Source organism: Procambarus clarkii, chromosome 73 (assembly GCF_040958095.1).
Source record: "Procambarus clarkii isolate CNS0578487 chromosome 73, FALCON_Pclarkii_2.0, whole genome shotgun sequence".
Lineage (NCBI taxonomy): Eukaryota > Metazoa > Arthropoda > Malacostraca > Decapoda > Cambaridae > Procambarus > Procambarus clarkii.
The window spans coordinates 16,755,937-16,778,952 of NC_091222.1; the positions used below are offsets into that span (position 1 = coordinate 16,755,937).

The following is a 23,016-nucleotide window of genomic DNA, read 5'->3' on the forward strand; positions in this document are numbered from 1 at the left end:
CAACACCAGCACCAGCTGAAGATACTATCTGCAAGGTTATTCACGCCACACAGTGGCGACTTTCATCTGAGGATGGATAACGCCTGTCCTAGTTGCTGGACAATGGCGTCTTCTTAAGAGTACGGTAAGCGCAGGTCTGCCTCTGAACGGCTCTCCACGTGTACTGAGCTGGCCTTCCTCTACCCACGCCGAGTCCGTGTTCATAAAACAAATTATTGTCTCGAACATTAATATTTCTCGCATTTACGCTTGAAACGTTGAAGACTGGACGGGTTTATTATTTAGAGGAAGAAATTATTGTTATTTACCAATTTAAGAATAGTAAATATATAAGGGAGAGGAATTAATGTCTCCCCATGGCATTCACTGGTGACGTTAACTTTATCACGAGATAGACGCTATGATTCCAACGCTCTATTCGGCTTTTTGTTAGAGATCAATTCGTCTGCAATTAGTTATCATACAGAATGCTTTAATTATGGAGAATCGAATTTAATTCTCACATACATTGGATATAATGTGTTTACTGTAAGGAAATCTGACGCAATACTGGCGTCAGGTGACGTGAGAATTCTAGCCTACTGCACAGATGAAATTATTAGTACATGAGAATTCTACGTGTTGTTAATTTTACTTACTACAATAATTAGTATGGTTAGTAATAAGTAATGAGAATACAACAATGTTGTATTCGGTGTTGGAAATATCCAACAGTACCCCCACCTCGACCAGTCCTGCCAAAAAGCATCCACCGTGAATGCCTCGCAGGTGGGAAAGGGCGCCACATAAAATGGGCGATGCCTAGACCACGCTGACTCGAAGACGTCCATGGCCATGAGTCCGTACGTCCGACAGAGCCAACAAAATGAGTCGGCGACGTCTGGCCAATCCGCGAAGAGAGGAATGAACTGAGACAGCTGTCCGCCAGGACGCAGGACACACCCCAGACATGAACCTCATGGTTAGCCAAACCCCTGTGGTTCTGGCAAGAATCGCCAGAGAACAGTCCAAACAGAGCTGAGTGGCAGAGCACCGAGTGACCCAAACCCTCCGAAGCGCAAACCAGACAGCCACGAACTCCCGAACTGTGCTGTGAGCCCGACGGATGAACAGACTCCACCAACCTCGGCCGACCTGGTGAGCACTGGTCACAAAGCCCCAGCCTTTGGCCCGTCCGTGAAAACATCGAGCGAAGGCTCGGGGAGGTGCCAAGGCACGGAACCCCGAAAACCCCAAAGAGGAAGCTGGTGACGCAGCACCAACACAAGATCCCCGTAGGAACGAGCCCAACGAATGCAAGAGGTGGAAGGGGAGTCTCTGAAGGAACCAAACAGATGCAGAAGCCAAACCCGACTCCGCGGGCAGACCAGCACGCCGAAGTTCAGACTCGCGCACAACCGCTCAAGCAACCGCTGAGCAACCCAGGACCCCCTCATGCACAGCCGAAGGCGGGACTACAGCCGCAGTAACACTTCTGGAGGGAAAGACAATGAGTGGCCCAATAGCCCTAAACAAGGCCCAAATCCGAACCCGGGACGGAAACAGATGGAAAAGCCTCCAGATCACCAGGAAACCAAACCCGGCGATCCGGAAGGAACCATACCCCTGGCGAGCAGACAAGCGGACTGACTGGGAGCCCACACCAGCCAGTCGTCGAGGTAGGCTAGACACCGAATCTCAGACGCAGACAGGGCACTAAGATCCGGTAAAGATGCAAAAATTATACCAAGTGCCCATTACCAAATAGGGAAGGCAAGAAAAACAGCAAACCTGAAGCCCCACCACCAACTGTCAGTCCCAGAAAACTGAAGAGGAACATGCCAAGAAATGACCTGGAAGACCAGGACCACCATCCAGGCACCCGGCCCCAACAGAAGCCGGACAGGAGACAACAGTCCTCCGAGGAGGGCATAGGAGCCAGGGCGCAGACTGAAGAAGTCCAGAAGAACCGCAGATGGGAAAAGCTCATGACTGCAAAGAGCAGACGGGAACCCCAGAAGGATGGGGCGGAACGACCACGTCCAATGCACCCACTAAGATGACATGACGAAGCGCAGGGGAAAAAACCCACCCCGCCAGCGCTGAACCCCCCCAAAGGGGAAGAAGCCGTCAACCGACGCCACCAGAGGCTGGAACACAACCCAAAACGCCCACCAACAGCGGGACCATGCGAGAGGCAACAGAGCAAGCTACTCCCCCAGTGCCCCGGCAACAGAGAAGGGAACAGAACCCCTTCCGAAAGAAAAAGTACACACATATATACATACACACAAGATATGTGAGAGACACATGCGTATACACAAGTGCACACACACACACACACACACACTTTCAAAACTCAAAAGGTGACACCCCTAGGGTCAACACTTGCAGCAGAGGAGCTCCAGCATATTTCAACAATCTTAAGTATTGTAGTACAGGTTGATGGTAGTGAGTGGTGTCCCAGAGAACATAAAGGTATAGTGCTCTTGAAAAATAGGTGAGATAACAGGAAAGTGCTAAGGGAAGTGAAAAATCGGATGAGAAAAAGTTGCCCTAGTGTTTACAGTGCAGAGAAGAACATTCAAGATGGCCACTGGCAAGGGGAAAAACAAAACAGAGCTTGATTTTGAGGGATTCAATGAAGAAAGCATTGATATTAGTAGTCTACATAACAAGTTGGTAAATTTAGATACTATAGTGAACTCTCATGTAGAAATAATTAGTAAATTGAAAGAAAGTAATGACCATTTGAATAGCAAAGTTTTATGTCTTGAGGGTTTAGTGAAAGACTTGCGCAAGGATAAGAATCAATTGGAAACAAATTGCAAAGCCATGGAAGAAGAAAATAAACTCTTAAAAATAGCTTTGGAAGAAGTTAAAGTAAATTTAAACATAAATGACTACAATAGGTTAGGCAAGGAAATTCAACAGGAGAAACAGCTTTTGTCAGCACAGATGGAGGAAGTTACACAGGGAATAGAACAGTGCAAGAAAGATATGCAACTCACTTATGCACAAGTGGCCAAGGAGAAGGAAAAAATAGAAGAAGCAGTAAAGGAAGTCAAACACTGCAGCAACCAAGATAAAACGAACATTAGGCTAGAAGTGAGGAAAGAATTGGCATCTAACCCGAAGTTGGTGCAAAACACAGTTGATCGGAGTAAGTCCCTGATCATTTTTGGCTGCAAAGAAAAGGCGATAACATCTAGGTCAGAAAGAGCTGTAGAAGAAGCTAAAGTAGTAGATAAAATTGTTGGCCTCGTGGAAGGTCTTACAAACAGAGAATGTGTGCGACTACAGGAGAATAGGCAGGTACGTAAAAGGGAAAGATCGACCTTTGAGGATCACCCTAAACGGTGCCAAACAGATGGAAGAAGTACTAAGGAATGCTAGAAAATTGCAAAGGGATGAGGATGGGAAAGGGTGGTCGTTAAGACGAGATCTTTCAAAAGAAGATAGAGAGAAGCTGAAACTGAACCTCGCCGAGGCAAAACATTTAAATGAGAGCAGGAATGAAGAAGAAATAAATTCTTTTTTCTACAAAGTGATAGGGGTAGGCAAACCAGTAAAGTGGTACATAAAGGCAAACCAACAAAATCAATAGAGAGAGGGGGAGTGAAGAATAAGGAGAGGGGGAACAAGTTCCTGAAGATTGCATACACCAACATAGATGGAGTGAGATCGAAGATACTGGAGTTAAGTGATGTAATACAGCTGCAGACACCAGACATTGTTGCACTCACGGAGACAAAACTTGAAGATGTAATTTTAAATGAGGTCATATTCCCAAGGGGCTACTCAATTTGGAGACGGGACAGAAAAATTAGGAAAGGCGGTGGCGTTGCTGTGCTGGTAAAAGAACACCTAAAGGTGAAGGAAATAATGACTGCCAATCCACAAGAAGTTGACATAATAGCACTAGAGATCTGCTATGAGGATGATAAACTAATGATGATAAATGCATATAGTCCACCGCCAAGCAGCACATGGTCAAAGGAGGAGCTAGATAGTAAACGTGAAGGTCTTATAACAATAATGAGAGAGATTATAGCGAGAGCGGATAACGATAGATCACGACTGTTGATAGTCGGTGACTTCAACTTGAAATCCATAGACTGGGAAGCATATGAAGCTAAAACAGAAGATTTTTGGACCTGTAAATTTGTAGACCTCATCCTGGAAACATTCTTGTATCAACATGTTAAACAAGCTACGAGGATGAGGGAAGGGGACGTTCCCTCCATGCTAGATTTGATATTTACCAGGAAGGAGGAAGAGATATTTGACATTCAGTACCTTCCTCCCTTGGGTAAAAGTGACCATGTCTTTTTGGGAATAAAGTATGCAATGCGTTATAAGCTGGAAGAAAATAAGGAGGTTGAAGCAGTTGAAAAACCAGACTTCAGGAGAGGACATTATGGTGACCTTAGAAATTTTTTTAGTGAGTATAATTGGACAGACTTGATGCTAGGCAAGGAAGTGAATGAGATGTATGGCAAGTTTTGTGAAATATATGATAAAGGCACAAAAAAATTTATACCAAAACAGAGATGCAGAGCTAGGAAACAGGATTGGTTCAATAGAAATTGCGAGAGGGCTAGAGACCGAAAGACACAAAAATGGAATCAATACAGGAAGAGGCCGAACCCCCAAACATACCAGCGATACAAAGATGCGAGAAACAACTACACGGCAGTTAGGAGAGAGGCAGAAAGAAATTTTGAAAAAGGGATTGCGGACAAATGTAAAACAGAACCAGGTCTATTCTATAAATTCATAAACAACAAATTGCAGGTAAAGGATAATATTCAGAGGTTGAAAATGGGAAATAGATTCACGGAAGATGAAAAGGAAATGTGTGAAACACTAAACGAAAAGTTCCAAAGTGTGTTTGTACAAAATGAAATCTTTAGGGAACCAGATACAATAAGAATTCCAGAGAACAACATAGAACACATAGAGGTGTCTAGAGACGAAGTGGAAAAAATGCTCAAGGAGCTCGGTAAGAACAAAGCAGCTGGCCCAGATGGCGTTTCACCATGGGTTCTGAGAGAATGTGCATCTGAGCTCAGCATTCCACTTCACCTGATCTTTCAGGCATCCCTGTGTACAGGAATCGTAGCAGACGGGTGGAAACAGGCTAACATAGTTCCAATCTACAAAAGTGGCAGCAGGGAAGACCCCCTCAATTATAGACCTGTATCATTGACAAGTGTAATAGTGAAAGTATTGGAAAAACTAATCAAAACTAAATGGGTAGAACACCTAGAGAGAAATGATATAATATCAGACAGACAGTATGGTTTTCGATCTGGAAGATCCTGTGTATCGAATTTACTCAGTTTCTATGATCGAGCCACAGAGATATTACAGGAAAGAGATGGTTGGGTTGACTGCATCTATCTGGACCTAAAAAAGGCTTTCGACAGAGTTCCACATAAGAGGTTGTTCTGGAAACTGGAAAATATTGGAGGGGTGACAGGTAAGCTTCTATCATGGATGAAAAATTTTCTGACTGATAGAAAAATGAGGGCAGTAATCAGAGGCAATGTATCAGAATGGAGAAATGTCACAAGTGGAGTACCACAGGGTTCAGTTCTTGCACCAGTGATGTTTATTGTGTACATAAATGATCTACCAGTTGGTATACAGAATTATATGAACATGTTTGCTGATGATGCTAAGATAATAGGAAGGATAAGAAATTTAGATGACTGTCATGCCCTTCAAGAAGACCTGGACAAAATAAGTATATGGAGCACCACTTGGCAAATGGAATTTAATGTTAATAAATGTCATGTTATGGAATGTGGAATAGGAGAACATAGACCCCACACAACCTATATATTATGTGAGAAATCTTTAAAGAATTCTGATAAAGAAAGAGATCTAGGAGTGGTTCTAGATAGAAAACTATCACCTGAGGACCACATAAAGAATATTGTGCAAGGAGCCTATGCTATGCTTTCTAACTTCAGAATTGCATTTAAATACATGGATGGCGATATACTAAAGAAATTGTTCATGACTTTTGTTAGGCCAAAGCTAGAATATGCAGCTGTTGTGTGGTGCCCATATCTTAAGAAGCACATCAACAAACTGGAAAAGGTGCAAAGACATGCTACTAAGTGGCTCCCAGAACTGAAGGGCAAGAGCTACGAGGAGAGGTTAGAAGCATTAAATATGCCAAAACTAGAAGACAGAAGAAAAAGAGGTGATATGATCACTACATACAAAATAGTTACAGGAATTGATAAAATCGACAGGGAAGACTTCCTGAGACCTGGAATTTCAAGAACAAGAGGTCATAGATTTAAACTAGCTAAACACAGATGCCGAAGAAATATAAGAAAATTCACCTTCGCAAATAGAGTGGTAGACGGTTGGAACAAGTTAAGTGAGAAGGTGGTGGAGGCCAAGACCGTCAGTAGTTTCAAAGCGTTATATGACAAAGAGTGCTGGGAAGACGGGACACCACGAGCGTAGCTCTCATCCTGTAACTACACTTAGGTAATTACACTTAGGTAATTACACACACACACACACACACACACACACACAGTGGACACATGTACATGCGAACACACACAATTCAGGAGGAGAGACTACGGGAATTAAACCTCACTACGCTGGAAGACAGAAGAGTGAGGGGGGACCTGATCACCACAATCAAGGTTTCCAAGGGAATCGGCAGGGTTGATAAAGACAGGCTATATAACACAAGGGGCACATGCACTAGGAAGTAATGTGGTGGAGGCTGACACCATACACAGTTTCAAGTGTAGACAGGACAGAGCCCAATAGGCTCAGGAACCTGTACAGCTGTTGATGGTTGAGAGGCGAGACCAAAGAGCCAGAGCTCAACCCCCGCAAGCACAACTAGGCGAGTACATACATTGTAAAAGAAAAATATACAAGTCGCCGACTAGTGGGCAGAGAGCACCATGCCGGCCAGGCAAAGACGGCACAAAACTGCCATCAAAAGGCCCACCTCGACAGCAAAACCTCAAAGTCCCACCACGACCACAATATGTGCCACGACCCAAAAAGATCAGTCTGCAAGCCAGGAAGACCCCGGAACCCCAGAAGGCAGAACCGGGTCACACGAGGAAACAAAGTCCCCTGAACCCACAAAAGGGGGCCCAAGAGGAAGAAACCTCCGGAACGAAACCAAAGAACCCAAAGGAACCCAGAATCGAACCAGGGGGAGCCCAAACCACCACATTTTGCTGGCGGAGAACACCACAGAAAGGCAAAGCACAGCCCCCTGACAGAACCCCCGGGAAAACGGTCATAACAGACCGAAAACCGAGGGACGAGGTGTGGGAGCAAGCATACCAGCCAGGGACACTGAGCTCAAATCCAAAGGCCCAGACCCAAAACAGACAAAAATGGAAAAACCTGGTGTAAAATCAACACCCAAACGTTCCCAGAGGAACAGGCAACAGGCAGAAAACACCAGAAAAGCAAAGAAACGATAACAGGAGAATAAAAACCCCTGAAAAAAGTTTAAAACTCACCCGAGACGCTCGCTCGCACACCCAGGCGCATGTAAACAAACCGCAACGCTGCCCTTGTGGCCACGCCGGGAAACCGGCAGACGAAAATGGCCGCCAGCAGGGGCTGTGACTGACGCTAAATATAAAAAAACACGCCAGCAAAAGTAGGAAGCAAGCAGACTGGATGGGCGAAAAATGCCGCCCAACAGCAGAAAACCCAGCCAGGGGCAAATTGCCCCATAACTGCTAGCAGGCATCCCCCACAGCCCCGGGAACCAACAACAGAGGCCCCGGGGCAGAGCCGTCCTCCAAGCCCTCCACCCTTAAAGAAAAGCAAGAGTCCATGGGAAAGGCAGCAAGAAAGGGCCGCTGGTAAGACCCAGAAGCCTTGGCAGGAGGAACAGGCTCGAAAACCTCCGTCCCCCAACCTGAATGGGGCAGCCCCCGAAAACTGCCAGAGTCTCTGCCCCAATTAAACCCCGCCCCGACCCCGAAACCCACAGACAGACCGGAGCCGGGAACAGAGAGGGAAAGGGGCGAACAGCACCTAACCAAACGGGGCGGCCTCGGGGCATCCGAGTGGGAAACCAACCTAGCATGTTGCAGCAACCTAACCTAGCTTGCAACACGGATGCCGCCTGTACTCTGAACAGTAATAACATCAGGAGAGTACTGGAGAACAAGCAGAGAATCTCTTGCAAGACTCCGGGTCAAGGTGTCAGTGACCCAACAGGCAGCATGACGGAGGTAAAAGTGGCGACTGTCACCTGGAGACAAGGGCACAGCAACCAACGATCCCGTACAAGACGGGTTGGAACCCAGAAGACACATTCAATGGTCCTCCGAGCCCAGACAGGGGTTTCCAGGGCCCGTAGGGGTAACAACTACGGGAAGCCCGGGCAAGGTGTTGCTAACCGGTTAAGAAACCCAAACATAACAAGAGGGTAGAGGATAGCACTGAAAACCCCTGCGACGTGTACAATCACGGGGGCCTAGCAGAGGGCCACCAAACACTATCAGTGGAACTATAGCCACACTAGGCAGACCCCCACCAGGCATGAAAATAAAAACAAAAGAAAACCCCCGCAAAAGTACACCGTCTCCAGAGGCAACAGGAACCGGCTGCCGTTTAGGTGGCAGGCTGTGCAACACCTTGACGCCCTAACAAGCACAATACCAATCCCTACCCAGGGCCAAACAAGGGCCCCAAGCCCCAGCTGGCCCCAAGGGCGAGGCAAATGCCGAGCAGCAAGAACCTCTACGGGAATGGTTCCCAAACGCCCCAGGGAAGATAACCCTGTTCCGCAAGGGCAGTACTCACAGGGCGCTTAGGGAAGTCAGCCACTAAGCACATGCAGCCCCGGCACTGATGAGGTACTCCTGGCCACCGCACAACACAACACACGGCAGTGAACGCCACACAAGGCAAACACCGCCTAGGAAACTGAGGCCAGAGAAGCGTCTATCCCGGTTGACATTAGCGAACGAACTGAAGCTAAGCAGCCGGCGCGGTAGGTCCGGGGCTCCCTGCTCCCCCTCTCGGGGCGGGGAGGGCTGTGCGGACGATCGGCGCGGCAATAAAGTGTGATGTTTGCTTGTTTCCTTGTTTCCTTGTGATTGTAGGGAGTTTCTACCTCTCTGTTCGGTTTTTGGTTTAGTTTTTTTGTTTTTTGTTTTTTACCATGTGGGGTTTGTTTTGTTATGCCTACCTTTTTGGGTGCTTAACCTCGGTCAATGGCCGATAAGGAAAACCCCAACCACAAAGGGGTTTTCCAGGGCCATTGCTCCCTGAAACCTCTCTGAAGGGGCCAGGTTCTGGCGCTGGTCCCTGGTAGGTCTGAACTCCTTAGCTAATGTCCCGGTCTAATATAACATACATTTGCCCGATAAGCTCCAGGGAGCCGTAGGGGCTCCCCACAGAAAAGCCTCCAGAACTTTAGCCCCTGCTATTGCATTGCTCTTCAACAAGTCACTTGAACTCCAAACCTTCCCAGATATCCTAAAAAAAGCGAGAGTTACCCTTGTACACAAATGTGGTGATCTCACAGATGTTAACAACTACAGACCTATATCAATCCTGCCTAACTTGTCAAAAATTTTTGAAAAACTAATCTACAAGCAGCTTTACTCTTATCTAGCCAAACACAATATACTTAGCTCTTGCCAATATTATGGCTTCAGACCCAAAAAAAGCACTAACGATGCACTTATTAGTATGATTAACTTGATTCATGCAGCTCTTGATAAAAATGAGTTCCCTGTTGGGTTATTTGTGGACCTGCGTAAGGCTTTTGACACTGTCAACCACCAAAACCTTCTTCTTAAATTACATCATTATGGAGTCAGAGGACACTCCCTGCAATACCTCAAATCCTACCTTACTGACAGGCTCCAGTATGTTTCTGTGAATAATTCAATTTTTCCCATCCTACCCATCAACATTGGTGTTCCTCAGGGCAGCATACTTGGCCCTCTCCTCTTTCTCATCTACATTAATGACCTTCCAAATGCCTCCCAACACCTCAAACCAATTCTATTTGCTGACGACACAACCTTCATTTACTCCAGTCCTGACCCCGTTGCTCTAAATGCCACAGTAAATACTGAGCTAAATAAAGTCCAGCTTTGGCTAACTGCCAGCAAACTCACCCTTAACATTGACAAAACTTTCTATATTCCGTTTGGCAATAAATCCTCTAATCAAATAAATCTCAAAATAAACAATACCCAAATTTGTAACAAATTAGATGGCAAATTCCTTGGCATTCTCATTGACCACAAGCTGAATTTCCAGGGACACATTCTAAATATATAAACAAAAACAGTGTTGAATGTAATGAAACGCCATTTTCTGGGTGAGTCCCGGAGCTATCCATAGCTGATATGGATACCCTAACTATTTTGCATCAGTCGATGTGGGTGGAGTTCTAGGCCTACTGGGGACTACGAGCCAGAACCTGGCCCCCTCAGAGAGGCACGGGGAGCAATGGCCCATAGAAATGCACATGTGATTTGGTGCATTCTATTTCTACCATTGACCGGGACAGGCACCCAAAAAGGTAAGCGCCACAAAACAAACCCCTATTCTGGTTAACAAAAAAAAATCGACAAACGAGTGGACAGAACTCCCCCAGGAAAACGAACTAACAAGCATGACGTCACACGAGCCGCACCGTATGTCTGCGCATCTCCCCGGCAAGAAACAATGGGTAGAGTTTCTTTCACCCTATGCCCCTGTTACCTAGCAGTAAATAGGTACCTGGGTGTTAGTCAGCTGTCACGGGCTGTTTCCTGGGGGTGGAGGCCTGGTCGAGGACCGGGCGGCGGGGACACTAAAGCCCCCAAAATCATCTCAAGATAAGAAGCCCCAGACCCCCGCGCCAGCGATCCCCGCCCCAGTTGAGGCTGGATATCAAAACCGTGAAAAAACCCGCCGACTGGAGGGCAGGAGGGTGCCGGGGAGCCTCTGGGACTCACCCAGAAAATGGCGTTTCATTACATTCAACGCTGGTTTTCTGGGGGGAGCCCCTACGGCTCCCTGGAGCTACTTCACCAAAGACTACCTAAAAAAACAAGAGGACATACCCGGGAGGTGGTCGGGGAACCACTCCTCAACACGAAGTCGAGGCAACGGGCTGCAACCGCCGACCTAAGGCAACACAGGCCCGACTGGGCTCAGGAACGTTAGCGAGGTAGCGTGCAGCCAGGACCCTGTTCGACGGCCAAAATCCCTGTGCCCGAATGTCAGCCCAAGACATATTGCCGAAGACAATAAGAGCAGAGCAGCGAACTTACGAACGTCATGGGTACAGGGATAGACCGCAGGTTGGCTGGATTTAATAACCCTGCAGACGACCCGAGAGACCTGAACCCGCGAACAGGGAAGAAGGGAAACCGGATCAACCCAAAGCGCGTCCCCAGACACAGAAGCCGTGGTGCGCAGATAACGGCGAAGTGCCGCAACCAGACACAACACATGGTGAACCCCCAGAGGCTAATGCCAACAGAAAAAGAGCCTTAGCAAAGCAATCTTGAACCGAAGGGGCCACAACAAACCGAGGAATGGAAAAATAGAAGAGCACTCTGTCCAAGGACCAGGACGACTCAGGCGGCGTATGAGCAGGCCGGAGGTGAAACAACGCCCGAGACAGCTTGCGAAACGGCGCAGAAGTAACATCAATACCGAAAGCAAGCTGCAGCGGCTCCGCCAGCGCAGCACGATACGAGGCGACAGTATTAGGCATCAGATGATGGTCCTAAAACAACCAAGAGAGAAAGGACAACACCACCCGAACCGAAAGCGAGGAACGACATAGGGTCAAAAAGAACCGGAAGGGCCACCAGGAAACTTCATACTGCCGCCGAGAGGAAACTCGCAGGTGAGAAACCAACAAGGAAGCCACCTGCTCACCATAAAGACGGTGATGAACACGAGTCAAAAACACCAAACGTGAAGACTCGCGGAGAAGAGCGAACCAATCACGTACCGGACCGGCCCGATCTCCTGAAAGAGGCGGAGCCCCGGAAAAACCTCCGGGTTCGGACACTGAGCAAGCAGCGCCTGAAACCACGGCTGGGCCGGCTACCAAGGGGCCAAGAGGACCACTCGACCCTGGTAAGTCTCCAAGCGAGCCAAGACCTGGAGCAGCAGCTGAACCGGGGGAAAGAGGTACAGGAACCCCCACCTCGACCAGTTCTGCTGAAAGGCGTCGATCCCGACGGCCTCGTAGTCGGGGAAGGGCGCCACGTAAACCGGAAGACGCCTCAACCACGCCAACGCGAAGAGATCCACCTTCGGGCGGCACCCGAACGTCTGGCAGAGCCAACGGAAGGAGCCGGCATCGACCGTCCATTCCGTGGACAGGGGAATGAACCTGGACATGCCATCCGCCAGGATGTTGGACACCCCCTGGACATGAACCGCCAGGAGAGCCAAACCCCGAGAACTCAGCAGATGAGTCACCCGAAGCGACCAACCCCAAAGAGCCAAGGACCGCATCGAACTCCCTCGGTTCAGACAATGAACCACCGGGGAGCAGTCCGAATGGAGCCGGATCGTCGATCCGCAGGCGACCCGAATCCTCCGAAGCGCAAACCATACCACCGCGAACTCCCACACCATGCTGTGGACCCGACAGAAGGAGGGACCCCACCGCCCCTGGCCGGCCTGGTGAGCACTGGTCACAAAACCCCAGCCTAGAGACGACGTGTCTGTGAACACATCGAGCGAGGGCTCGGGTAGGCGCCAAGGCACTGAATCCCGAAAAACCCGAAGAGGAAGCCGGCGACGCAGCAACCGACAAAAAGCCCCCGGGGGTCGAACCCAGCGATCGCGAGAGAGGCGGAAGGGACGTCCCCGAAGGAACCAGAACAGCCGACGAAGCCAAACCCGACCCGGCGGGTAGACCAACATCGCGAAGTTCAGGCTGCCGCACAAACTCTCGAGCAACCGCCGGGTGACCCGGGAGCCCCCCAGAAACAGACCCAGGCGAGACTGCAGCCGAAGGAGAGACTCCGGAGGGAGACAAGAAAGCGGTCCGAGAGTCCCACACAAGACCCAGCTAGGACCGAACCTGGGAGGGCACCAGATGGGACTTCCACCAGTTCACCAGGAACCCGAACCCGGCGAGCTGGTAAAGCACCAAATCCCTGGCAAGCAGACAAGCGGACCGACTGGGAGCCCAAACCAGCCAGTCGTCGAGGTAAGGCAACACCCGAACACCGAAAAGACGCAGACGGGCCACCATGACCCGGGTAAGGAGTGTGAACACGCGAGGTGCCAGATTCAACTCGAAGGGGAGACAACAAAAGCGGTAGCACTGATGCCCCACAACAAAACCGAGCCAGTCCCGGAACCCCACATGAATAGGGACGTGCCAATACGAGTCCTTGAGGTCCAAGGACACCATCCAAGCGCTCGGCTCCAACAGAAGCCGGACCTGGGACAGAGTGGTCATCCGAAACGAGGGGCAAGAAACCCAAGGGTTCAGACGGGACAAGTCCAGAATGAACCGCAGGTCCGCACAGTCCTATTTCGGAACTGGAAACAGGCGGGAAACCCACCTGAGGGACGGAGTCGTTTCGACCACGCCCAAGCGCACCCACTCCAAGATGATCCGATGGAGCGCAGGAGATGAAGCCTGCCCCGTCAGCCCCAAACCCCCTGCAGGAGACGGAGCCACCCAACGCCAGAAACGACCCGAAAAGCCCACAAATCGTGAGACCAGGCATGAGCGAACAGAAACAGCCTCTCCCCCCTATCGCCCCGTCAATGGGGTGAACCGCGAAAGGGCCGCTGCCCCTTACGAGAACCCGACCTGCGCGCAGAGCGAACACCATGCCGACCAAGCACAGGTGGGACCACAGGCAGCACCGGCACCGAACCCAACACCTGTGGCCAACCACCACGACCGGAACTGCGCGCCCTGGTACGACCCCGCCGGGAAGGAAACCCCCGGTTTCCCCGGAGAACCAACAACTCAAGACATAGGGCGGCAAGAGGAAGAAGCCGCCTGAATATAATGTTCTACCGCAGAAGCCTCAAAAAGCAGAGGACAAAAGGGGGAAGACAACCTAAGAACCAGGGCCCAAGCGGATTCCAAAGAGGAAGCAAGGACCCCCTGACAACACGCGAAGCACGCAGCGAAAAACCGCAGCAACGCAAAAAGCTTCAACATGGCAGACGACGCCCGAGCAGCCGAGACCAAGGCGTCAGACCCTGGAACGGCCCCAAGCGCCTCAACATCCTCCGCAAGCCAATCCGAAGATAGCTCCAGGAGGGAACAGAAATGCAGGACCGAAGCCAAAAGGCCATGAGCGCGCAAATCCTCCGCCACAAGAGCAGCCAACAGGGAAGGAACCTGAACATGGAGCTGCAGCGCACCAACATCCCGCAAAAGGGCAGGAGCGAAAAGATACTCATTAAGGTGCTTAAAATTGCCCCCCAGGTAAACCTGGACCACCGTCAACGCCTCACGCCACTCAAACGTGCGGGTATGACAGAACGAGTCCCAAGCATCCAGCGAAACAAGGGGCAGTCTGCAAGCCAGGACGACCCCGGAACCTCATAACTTACCCAGTAAGGACACGAAGATCCAAACCTGAAGGAAGAAGGATCCATTATGGAGGCGTACTCCGGGTCACGCAGGAGGGAAGCTGCCAAGGCTGACCGCACCTCAGACGGAGAGATGCGGGAAGCCGAAAACCTCCAGAAAGATGGAACCGAAGAACCCACAGGGACACGGAACCGAACTCGGGGAGGAGCAGAACCCAAGTCCAAATCGTACGCAGAGGGGGGAAAGGAAAACCCCACTCCTTGCAACAGTAAGCCTCGCTCAGAAGGACGGAAAATCCAGGCGGGGTCCAATGGAGCCCAAGGCCCCAAGTCAGCTCCTCCCCAACCCCAGGAGCCTCTACACCACGCCCCGGGGCCGAGCCGTCCTCCAAAGCCCCGGCCTCACAAGAAAAAGCCGGGGCAGCCGAAAGCTCTGGAAGAGAAGGGGCCCACTGGTCAGACCCCAGAGCAGCGCCCAGAGGAACAGACTCGACTGCCTCCGTAACCCCCCCGAACGGGGCAACCCCCGAAACTGACCGAGTCTCAGAAACCTCTAAACCCCACCCCAACCCCAAAGCCCTCCGACACTTAGGGGCCAGAAGCAGAAGAAGGGGGGGGGACAGAATGAACCACCGAAAGGGAAGAACACGGGGGCACGGACGGAACCAAGGCCGAAGCGACCAACACCCCCAAGTCTGGGTCCCTATACACAAAGCGGGGCAGCCGCGGGGCGTCCAGGGAAGCAATAACCCGCACACATTGCAATAACCTAAACCTACCTTGCAACGCACGAGCTGCCTGCACCCAAAGTAATTCATCAGCTGACTGGGTGAATTGAGTCACAAAAAAGCAACACAGCTCGCAGGACTCAGGGTCGAATGTGTCACCGACCCAACAGGCAGCATGATGGAGGCAAAAACAATGAGTCACCCAGAGACAAGGGGACAGAGCAACCCTCAAACTCGCACACAGTGAGAGGGGACGCAAGGGTCTCCTCCATCGGACCCAAGAGCCCCCGCGGGGTTTCCCAGGGCCCCTACACTGGGTCTGCTAAGGGTTATCCCAGGCAGGGCACTGCTAACCGGCATCCCAAACTACCAAGCAATCTGCTAAAAGCTGAACCCACGGGACGTAACCACTCGCGAGGGCGAAGCAGGGGGTGCCACCACACAAATGACCCGAATATAAGGGGAGGGAAAACAAGGCAGACCCCCCACCAGGCAAAAACAAAAAGAAAAGAAAAACCACCTAAGTGGACAACGCACCCAGAGGGAACAGAGCCGGCTGCTGTTATAGGTGAAAACTAGCTACGCAGTACCCTGCGCCCCACCAGTGCTATAACTACCACTTACCCAAAGGTAAACAAGGGAGGAAAACCCCCAAACACTCAGGGCGGCCAAATGCCAAGCAGCAAAAAGCCAACAGAGGTAGACCCAAGGTGACTTGTGGAAGGCAACCCCAAGCCCCAAGGGCGGTACTTACAGGGCACTCAGGGAAGGTGAACCTAAGCACATGCAGCCCGAGTACCTGAGAATACTACTCCCAGCTCATACAACCACAATAAGAGCAGCACTGAAAACAAGTCACGGCACTGAGATAAGACTGGAGCTGGAGGCACACGACCATGCACGATCCCATCAGCCGAGGAACTGGGGTGTGGATTGCCGGCTCGGTCTGGGGCTCCCCCCCTTCCCCCTCCCGGGAAGGGGGGAGCTGCGCAGACATGTGGCGCGGCTCGTGTGACGTCATGCTGGTTTGCTCCTTTTTCTTTTGGGGAGTTCTGTCCACTCGTTTGTCAATTTTTGTTTTTATCCAGAATATGGGTTTGTTTTGTGGTGCTTACCTTTCTGGGTGCCTGTCCCGGTCGATGGCAGATATAGAATGCTCCAAATCACATGTGCATTCTATGGGCCATTGCTCCCCGTGCCTCTGTGAGGGGGCCAGGTTCTGGCTTGTGGTCCCCGGTAGGCTAGAACTCCACCCACATTGACTGATGTAAAATAGTTAGGATATCCATATCAGCCATGGATAGCTCCGGGGAGCCGTAGGGGCTCCCCCCAGAAAATAACATGATGTTTAACAGTGATAAAATTCAGGTACTTAGGTAAGGCAAAAATGAGGATCTGAAACATAATACAGAGTACAAAACACAATTGAATCTTCCCATAGTAGAAAAACAGCATGTTAAGGATTTGGGAATAATGATGTCCGACGATCTAACGTTTAGGGAGCATAACCAAGCAAATATTGCGTCAGCCAGAAAAATGATAGGATGGATTACAAGAACTTTCAAATCCAGGGATCCCATCACAATGGTTGTACTCTTCAAATCACTTGTGTTGTCCCATCTCGAATACTGCTCAGTACTCACTTCCCCCTTCAGAGCAGGAGAGATTGCTGAAATAGAAGGAATACAGAGAACATATACAGCACGAATAGATGAGATAAAACACCTAAATTATTGGGATCGTCTCAAAGCTCTCCAAATGTACTCTCTAGAAAGAAGACGAGAGAGATACCAAATAATATACACATAGAAAATATCGGAGGGACGGGTCCCAAATCTACACAGTAAAATAACAACGAACTGGAGTAAACGATATGGAAGAAAATGCAAGATTGAACCAGTGAAGAGCAGAGGTGCCATAGGCACAATCAGAGAATACTGTATAAACATCAGAGGTCTGCGGTTGTTCAGCGTCCTCCCAGCGACTATAAGAAATATTGGCGGAACAACCGTGGACATCAAGAGAAAACTGGACTGTTTTCTAAGATAAGTTCCAGATCAGCCAGCCTGTGGTGGGTATGTGGGCCTGCGGGCCGCTCCAAGCAACAGCCTGGTGGACCAAACTCTCACAAGTCGAGCCTGGCCTCTGGCCTGGCTTGGGGAGTAGAAGAACTCCCAGAACCCCATCAAGCAGGTAGCCCCCACTCCATTGGCAGGGATTTGGTGCTCGACCTGTAGCTCCAGCCCCCCTCTACTAACAGGGGGTTGGTGTTGGACTTGTAGCTCCAGCCCCCCCTCTACTGGCAGGGGGTTGGTGCTGGACCTGTAGCTCCAGCCTCCCCTCTACTGGCAGGGGTTTGGTGCTGGACCTGTAGTTCCAGCCCCCTCCCTCTACTGCCAGGGGGTTCGTGCTGGACCTGTAGCTCCAGCTCCCCTCTACTGGCAGGGGGTTGGTGCTGGACCTGTAGCTCCAGCTTCCCTCTACTGGCAAGGGGTTGGTGCTGGACCTGTAGCTCCAGCCCCCCCCACCCTCTACTGGCAAGGGGTTGGTATTGGACCTGTAGTTCCAGCCCCCCCTCTGCTGGCAGGGGGTTGGTGCTGAACCTGTAGCTCCAGCTCCCCTCTACTGGTAGGGGGTTGGTGCTGGACCTGTAGCTCCAGCCCCCTCCTACTGGCAGGGGGTTGGTGCTGAACCTGTAGCTCCAGCTCCCCTCTACTGGTAGGGGGTTGGTGCTGGACCTGTAGCTCCAGCCCCCTCTACTGGCAGGGGGTTGGTGCTGAACCTGTAGCTCCAGTTCCCCCTCTGCTGGCAGGGGGTTGGTGTTGGACCTGTAGCTCCAGCTCCCCTCTACTGGTAGGGGGTTGGTGCTGGACCTGTAGCTCCAGTTCCCCCTCTGCTGGCAGGGGATTGGTGCTGGACCTGTAGCTCCAGCCCCCTCTACTGGTAGGGGGTTGGTGCTGGACCTGTAGCTCCAGTTCCCCCTCTGCTGGCAGGGGGTTGGTGCTGGACCTGTAGCTCCAGCTCCCCCTCTGCTGGTAGGGGGTTGGTGCTGAACCTGTAGCTCCAGCCCCCTCTACTGGCAGGGGGTTGGTGCTGAACCTGTAGCTCCAGTTCCCCCTCTGCTGGCAGGGGGTTGGTGTTGGACCTGTAGCTCCAGCTCCCCTCTACTGGTAGGGGGTTGGTGCTGGACCTGTAGCTCCAGTTCCCCCTCTGCTGGCAGGGGGTTGGTGCTGGACCTGTAGCTCCAGCCCCCTCTACTGGTAGGGGGTTGGTGCTGGACCTGTAGCTCCAGTTCCCCCTCTGCTGGCAGGGGGTTGGTGCTGGACCTGTAGCTCCAGCTCCCCTCTACTGGTAGGGGGTTGGTGCTGGACCTGTAGCTCCAGCCCCCTCTACTGGCAGGGGATTGGTGCTGAACCTGTAGCTCCAGGCCCCTCCCCCCTCTACTGGCAGGGGTTTGGTGTTGGCATTGTTTGAGAGTTTGTTGGCAGTTTCAAGGAGACAATCTCTTCAAACCCAGCAGTGGTCTGTTTTGGTTTGCTGTCTTTCTGGATGCTTTCCCAGTAGTTTGGTGGATGTTACCGTCTCTCTGCGCCTCTGTGAGGGGTGCCAGGATCCCGGGTTCAATAGAGGATTACAGGTTCAATCACCGGGCAGGATAGAAATTGTTCTCATGTTTCCTTTTACCTGTTGCCTCTGCTCACCTAGCAGTAAATTTTTATCCAGCAATTAGGCAACTATTGTGGATTGTATGTTAAGGAAAATCAGAAGTTGTCCTTGGGGAACCTCGATAAACCTAAGAACAGGCTTCCTCTCCTCAAAACGGTACTCGATATCTTGTGATATGATCTATGAGAGAAAATAAAAAAAATTACTGTGAATTGCTTGTGGGGGATTTCTCTAGTTATTTCCTGAACTTTATTCATGATGCTGGAGGCTGAGTCTCCCAGGTGTAAGGGGTCAGCTGTGGCACCTGTCTCCATGGTCATCATCTCCAGGACCTCCCTGATGATCTCCTGCACCTGTCATTACCAACACAAACATTAATGGTGGAACCTGGAAAATAATGAAGCATCAGGCACTGAGTAAAGTAGCTGGACTATAATGAAGCATCAGGCCCTGAGTAAAGTAACTGGACTATAATGAAGCATCAGGCTCTGGGTAAAGTAACTGGACTATAATGAAGCATCAGGCTCTGGGGTAAAGTAACTGGACTATAATGAAGCATCAGGCTCTGGGTAAAGTAACTGGACTATAATGAAGCATCAGGCTCTGAGTAAAGTAACTGGACTATAATGAAGCATCAGGCTCTGAGTAAAGTAACTGGACTATAATGAAGCATCAGGCTCTGAGTAAAGTAACTGGACTATAATGAAGCATCAGGCTCTGAGTAAAGTAATTTGACAATATAATGTCAATTTACATTATATTGTTTCTCTACACTGACGACAGTGTAGAGAAACACCAAGATGACAGTTAACATGGGTGTAGTGAACACTGAGTACTGACCACAGTGTAGAGAAAAACCAAGATGACAGTTGACATGGGTGTAGTGAGCACTGAGTGCTGACCACAGTGTAGAGAAACACCAAGATGACAGTTGACATGTGTGTAGTGAGCACTGACCACAGTGTAGAAAAACACCAAGATTACAGTTGACTTTATTAATAAAAATGTTTCAGGTGTTAGAGCAAAAAGTTTCCTATATATAAAGTCTACTCTCATCTTGATGTGTCTCCATGTTAAAAGTGTTTATATAGAGGCAATACTACACTCAGTTGGGTGAGAACAATGTGACCTTCAGCAGTGTACCTTCACTGAGGTGTGGACAGTCTTGACATCTGGGAAGAGTTCCTGGCACTTCTGAAGCCAATTTTCAACCTCCATGTTGCATTGGTCAACTTCATTGATGGTCATGAATACTTCCTGTGCTGTGTTGACTGTGTCAAGGGTCCCCAACATGGCCTGCAGCTGAGTCTTCCCTTCCTCTCCTTGTGTTGTCATATCCACCACACTGGTATCCTCCAGTTCCAACAGCTTCAATGCTAACTTGTTCTGCTCTACCAAACCATAGAGTCTGTCCTGGAGCTGGAGGTGGTGAGTCTTCCAGTCCCCCAGCTGCCCCTGGTACTCCCTCAGCTGGGCCAGTACCTCTTCACAGCTAGTAATGAGGCTGTTGATGATGTTCTTCTGCTCCTGCACCAGGGAACGTAATTTCTTACTGATGCCGCTGGCGAGACCTTCATAAGGTTTTGCTGGCACTACTTCCTCAGTTGTTAGCTGGATATTTTTGAGTTTCCTAACTAAAGCCTCCACAGCATAGCTAATTGGGAACTGAATAGCAGCTGTGGCAGCATGCTGGGCATGGCAGCTGGGGCAGGTCAGCTGACCATTCTTGATAGCATTGTCAATACACTGGGAGCAGAATGTGTGGCCGCATGGCAGTGTGCGAGGCCGTAGCTGTTTGTCATCATAATCGTTAAAACACAATGAACATTCCTCTGGCTTGTTATCCTGTGGAAAAGAATATTTGGTTAGGCTAGATGTATTTACTACAAAAAGTAATATTTTTATAATATTAATAATAACCAGTAATAATAACCAGTACAGCACCATATTTACCGATACAAATTACATAATATTTTCATAATTTCTTTGTACAGAGGAACCTCGGTATTTGCATTGCTCTCAATTCGCACTGCTCCCTGGCCACTGAGACCGAGGTGCCCAGATAACGGCAGAGAACCGCAACTAGACACAACATATGATGCACCCCACCTCACCCGCCGTAATCTGAAGACTACACCTCACCCATCTCTTAACCCCCCATCTCACTCTCCCAACACACTCCCCCCCCCCCACCACCACCACACCCACTCACACTAGGACTATTCTTGTTCTCTCTCTTGCTCTCTCTCTTTTCACAAGGGCAAAATGGCAGGTGGACGCAACAGGGACACAGGGAACAGCCAAATTGATCAAACGAGGGACATGTTAACCCAAGTTCTGGAGGAATTCAGGAAGGAGATGCAGGAAATGAGGATTATAATTAACAACCTGCAAAGTGAGCTGACATCAGCAAGGGAGGAGATCAAATCCCTCACAGAAAAAAATAAAGAGACCGAGCATCAGATTATCATCCAAAGGGAAGGTGGAAATGTTACATTGGAAGGAAATGCCTCTGTACCTGAAACATTTGCAGACATACTGAAAAAGAGCTCAGAAGCAATGGACACAATGAGGGAGGTAGCGATGCAAGCAGCCACCTCACAGGAAGCAGCAAGATGCACCACTCAGCTGCTGGAGAGAAAAAGATCAGTGGTAGTTGTAGGCATCAAAGAACAGGAAGGATCCAACAGGCAAGAATGGAATAGCAAGGATAGAGAGGCAGTACAGGGGCTACTGAAGGGGTTACAGATGGAAGGGGCTGAACGAAACATTGAGAAGGTTTTCAGGTTGGGCTGGTACAACAAGGACAGAAACCGACTTGTAAAGGTGGTGTTTACAAACGAAACCACGAAGGAGGATATTCTCGAAAGGAAGAGTCGACTGCAGCATGTGGAGGGATACAAGAAAGTATTCCTGCAGAGGGACAGGACGAAGGAGGAGAGAGCCATGGCAGCAGAGGCAAGGAGAAAGCACAGGGAGGGAGAAGCAAACCAGGAAATCACAGCCCCCAACACAACAGTCCTAGAGACAAGAGGCGAACCCAAAACCAGCATCCCAGCAACACCAGAGGGGAGGGCAACCCCACCACCCCTCCCTGCATAGAAACCCTCCCTTCCCCTCACCCTACCTGCCCCCACCCAACCCTCCCTCCCCCCCCCACCCCATTCTTACCCTGTCATCCCTTCCCCATTCCCATCATGTCCCCCCTCCCACCTTTCCCCCCTGTCCCCCCTCCACCTTCATCCCATACCCTCCCTATCCCTCCTCCCCCTTCACCCCGTATCCTCCATGTCCCCACTATCTCCTTAACCCACACCCTACCTGTCCCCCCTTCCATGAAACCCCCACCCCTCACCCTAAACTCCCCTGAAACCCTGCAAACCACCTCACAGATCATCTCACCCACTGAAAAGCTTCCCACACCAGCAGAATGCTCGCCAAGAAAGGGACAAGAAAATTAACTGAAGAAAGTGAGCTTCACTAACATAGATGAAATTACAAATAAAACAAGTGAACTTGGAGAATGGGCACTAGAAGAAAACCCAGACATAATAGCACTCACAGAAACAAAGCTAACAAACACCATAACAAACGCAGTGTTTCCACAGGGCTACTATGTAGTGAGGAAAGAGAGAGAAGGGAGAGGAGGAAGTGGTGTAGCTTTGCTACTAAGAGAAGGTTGGAGTTTCGAAGAGATGGTAATTCAGAACTGTGAAGGTTTCAGTGACTACATATCAGGCACCATAGCAACTGGAGGACAGAAAATTATAGTAGTAGTCATATATAACCCCCACCAAATGTCAGAAGACCCAGACAGGAATATGATAGAAACAACTTGGCCACCATCAATATAATAGAGAGAGCAGCTTCTGTGGCTAGCAGGAACGGATCCAGGCTACTAATCATGGGAGACTTCAACCATGGAAAGATAGATTGGGGGAACAGAGACCCACATGGAGAGCTAAGCTGCTGGATGTGGCAACAAGAAACTTTCTAAGTCAACACGTCAAGGGACCGACAAGAACGAGAGGAGGGGATGAACCAGCCTTGCTTGATCTGATATTTACCCTAAATGAGTCGGATATAA

The 23,016-nt window shown here is 50.1% G+C and overlaps 1 protein-coding gene across 1 annotated transcript in view; it reads right to left on the minus strand.

The window, feature by feature from the left end:
* LOC138356619 (uncharacterized) overlaps nt 1-23,016 on the minus strand; it is an 82,500-nt gene that overhangs the window by 47,676 nt on the left and 11,808 nt on the right. The window contains exons 3-4 of the mRNA XM_069312806.1: nt 20,073-20,774; nt 19,136-19,282 (exon numbers count right to left, since the gene is read on the minus strand). Coding sequence (XP_069168907.1) covers nt 19,136-19,282; nt 20,073-20,774 — 849 coding nt within the window. The remainder of the gene's footprint in view (nt 1-19,135; nt 19,283-20,072; nt 20,775-23,016) is intronic.